Source organism: Agrilus planipennis, unplaced genomic scaffold (genome assembly GCF_000699045.2).
Source record: "Agrilus planipennis isolate EAB-ADULT unplaced genomic scaffold, Apla_2.0 scaffold42, whole genome shotgun sequence".
Lineage (NCBI taxonomy): Eukaryota > Metazoa > Arthropoda > Insecta > Coleoptera > Buprestidae > Agrilus > Agrilus planipennis.
This window is the reverse complement of record NW_020438888.1, coordinates 63,155-64,350: the sequence shown is the minus strand read 5'-3', so window position 1 is coordinate 64,350 and position 1,196 is coordinate 63,155. Positions and strand designations below refer to the sequence as shown.

The window sequence follows — 1,196 nt, the reverse complement described above, 5'->3', positions numbered from 1 at the left end:
TATTTTAATATTACCTGCATTAAAAGTGCATTTGTATAATTCAAAATATATATATATATATGTATTAGCCCACCCTATTATATAAATGGTTAACGTAAAAAATAGCCGGGAATCATCACAGGATGAATAAGACGGCGTGCCGCCTCACCGCCCTGCATTATTTTCTTGTTCATAATCACATATTCCACTCTCCGAAGATCTTATAATACTGTTATTTATTCCGCTGTTTAAACGGTCGCTAATTGGTGTAGTAATCCAGTAATAGGTGGTAGTTTGCAGTATTAAAAAAATAATTGAGATGTACCAACTTTGTATCAATGACGTAAATAAGAATTTATGGATAGGTACTATGTAATGTTGATTAAAAGTCAAATTATAAACATAAACTTTATTACACTTATCAAGCAATGAACAAGCCAGTTAATATTTATTAACTATATGCACGCATGAAGGAAAAATTATTAAAATAATATATTGAAAACGGTTTTAAAGAAATAGTATACAAATGCAATTAACAGAATAATAACAATCGTTATGACAGAGTAATGGTAAATTTTAAGTCTTCTGTAGTGAGCTTTGCCTTCTTCGAGGGTGTCCATGGGATCTTTGAATATATACAGTCTGACCCCCCTGATGCAAACTTCGAAATAGTCCTTCCAATTTAATAGCTTCATGCTGAATGGAAATACAGTCTTGTCTTCGGCATTGAGCTTTTTCCACAAGTTCTTGGTGTTTTCGTTCTCGAATTTCCACTGGCGTGTAGTAAAATACTGGAGAACGTCGCAAAATTTATGGATTTTTTTATAGGTCTTCACTAATCTAAAAATAAATTTGTAAAAAGCATCCAAAACTAGAATCAAAAAAGAATAATTACCATGTTTCACTACTTGGTGAAAGTTAAAAAATTAAATACCTTCTATCAATGAAAATTGTTAGGCAAAATAAACTAACTATTTATTTCACTACAGGGTGGAATAGTTTTGAAAAAAAAAAACTTTTGGGTGTTTCATTCCCACCAGCCAGTAATGCTGGTGGGCGGGCAGTCCCTCCGGACTATGCCGGAAGATAGGGCGGAAGGCCATCTTCAGCCCGCTTTCAGGAATCGTGGGAATGGGTGGGTGGTGGTTCGGGTGAGAAAGATGAGACGGACGAAATGAAGACAGAAGAGAGTGAAAGATTATCTGTGGAATATTACT

At 34.4% G+C, this 1,196-nt stretch overlaps 2 protein-coding genes across 2 annotated transcripts in view; both read right to left on the bottom strand.

The window, feature by feature from the left end:
* LOC108744864 overlaps positions 1 to 1,196 on the bottom strand; it is a 19,333-nt gene that overhangs the window by 6,098 nt on the left and 12,039 nt on the right. The window lies entirely within an intron of this gene.
* The window catches only part of LOC112906790 (fatty acyl-CoA reductase wat-like), a 3,300-nt gene continuing 2,561 nt past the window's right edge, over positions 458 to 1,196 (bottom strand). The window contains exon 4 of the mRNA XM_025981711.1: positions 458 to 819. Within this exon, the coding sequence (XP_025837496.1) occupies positions 462 to 819 (358 nt within the window). The 3' untranslated portion in view covers positions 458 to 461. The remainder of the gene's footprint in view (positions 820 to 1,196) is intronic.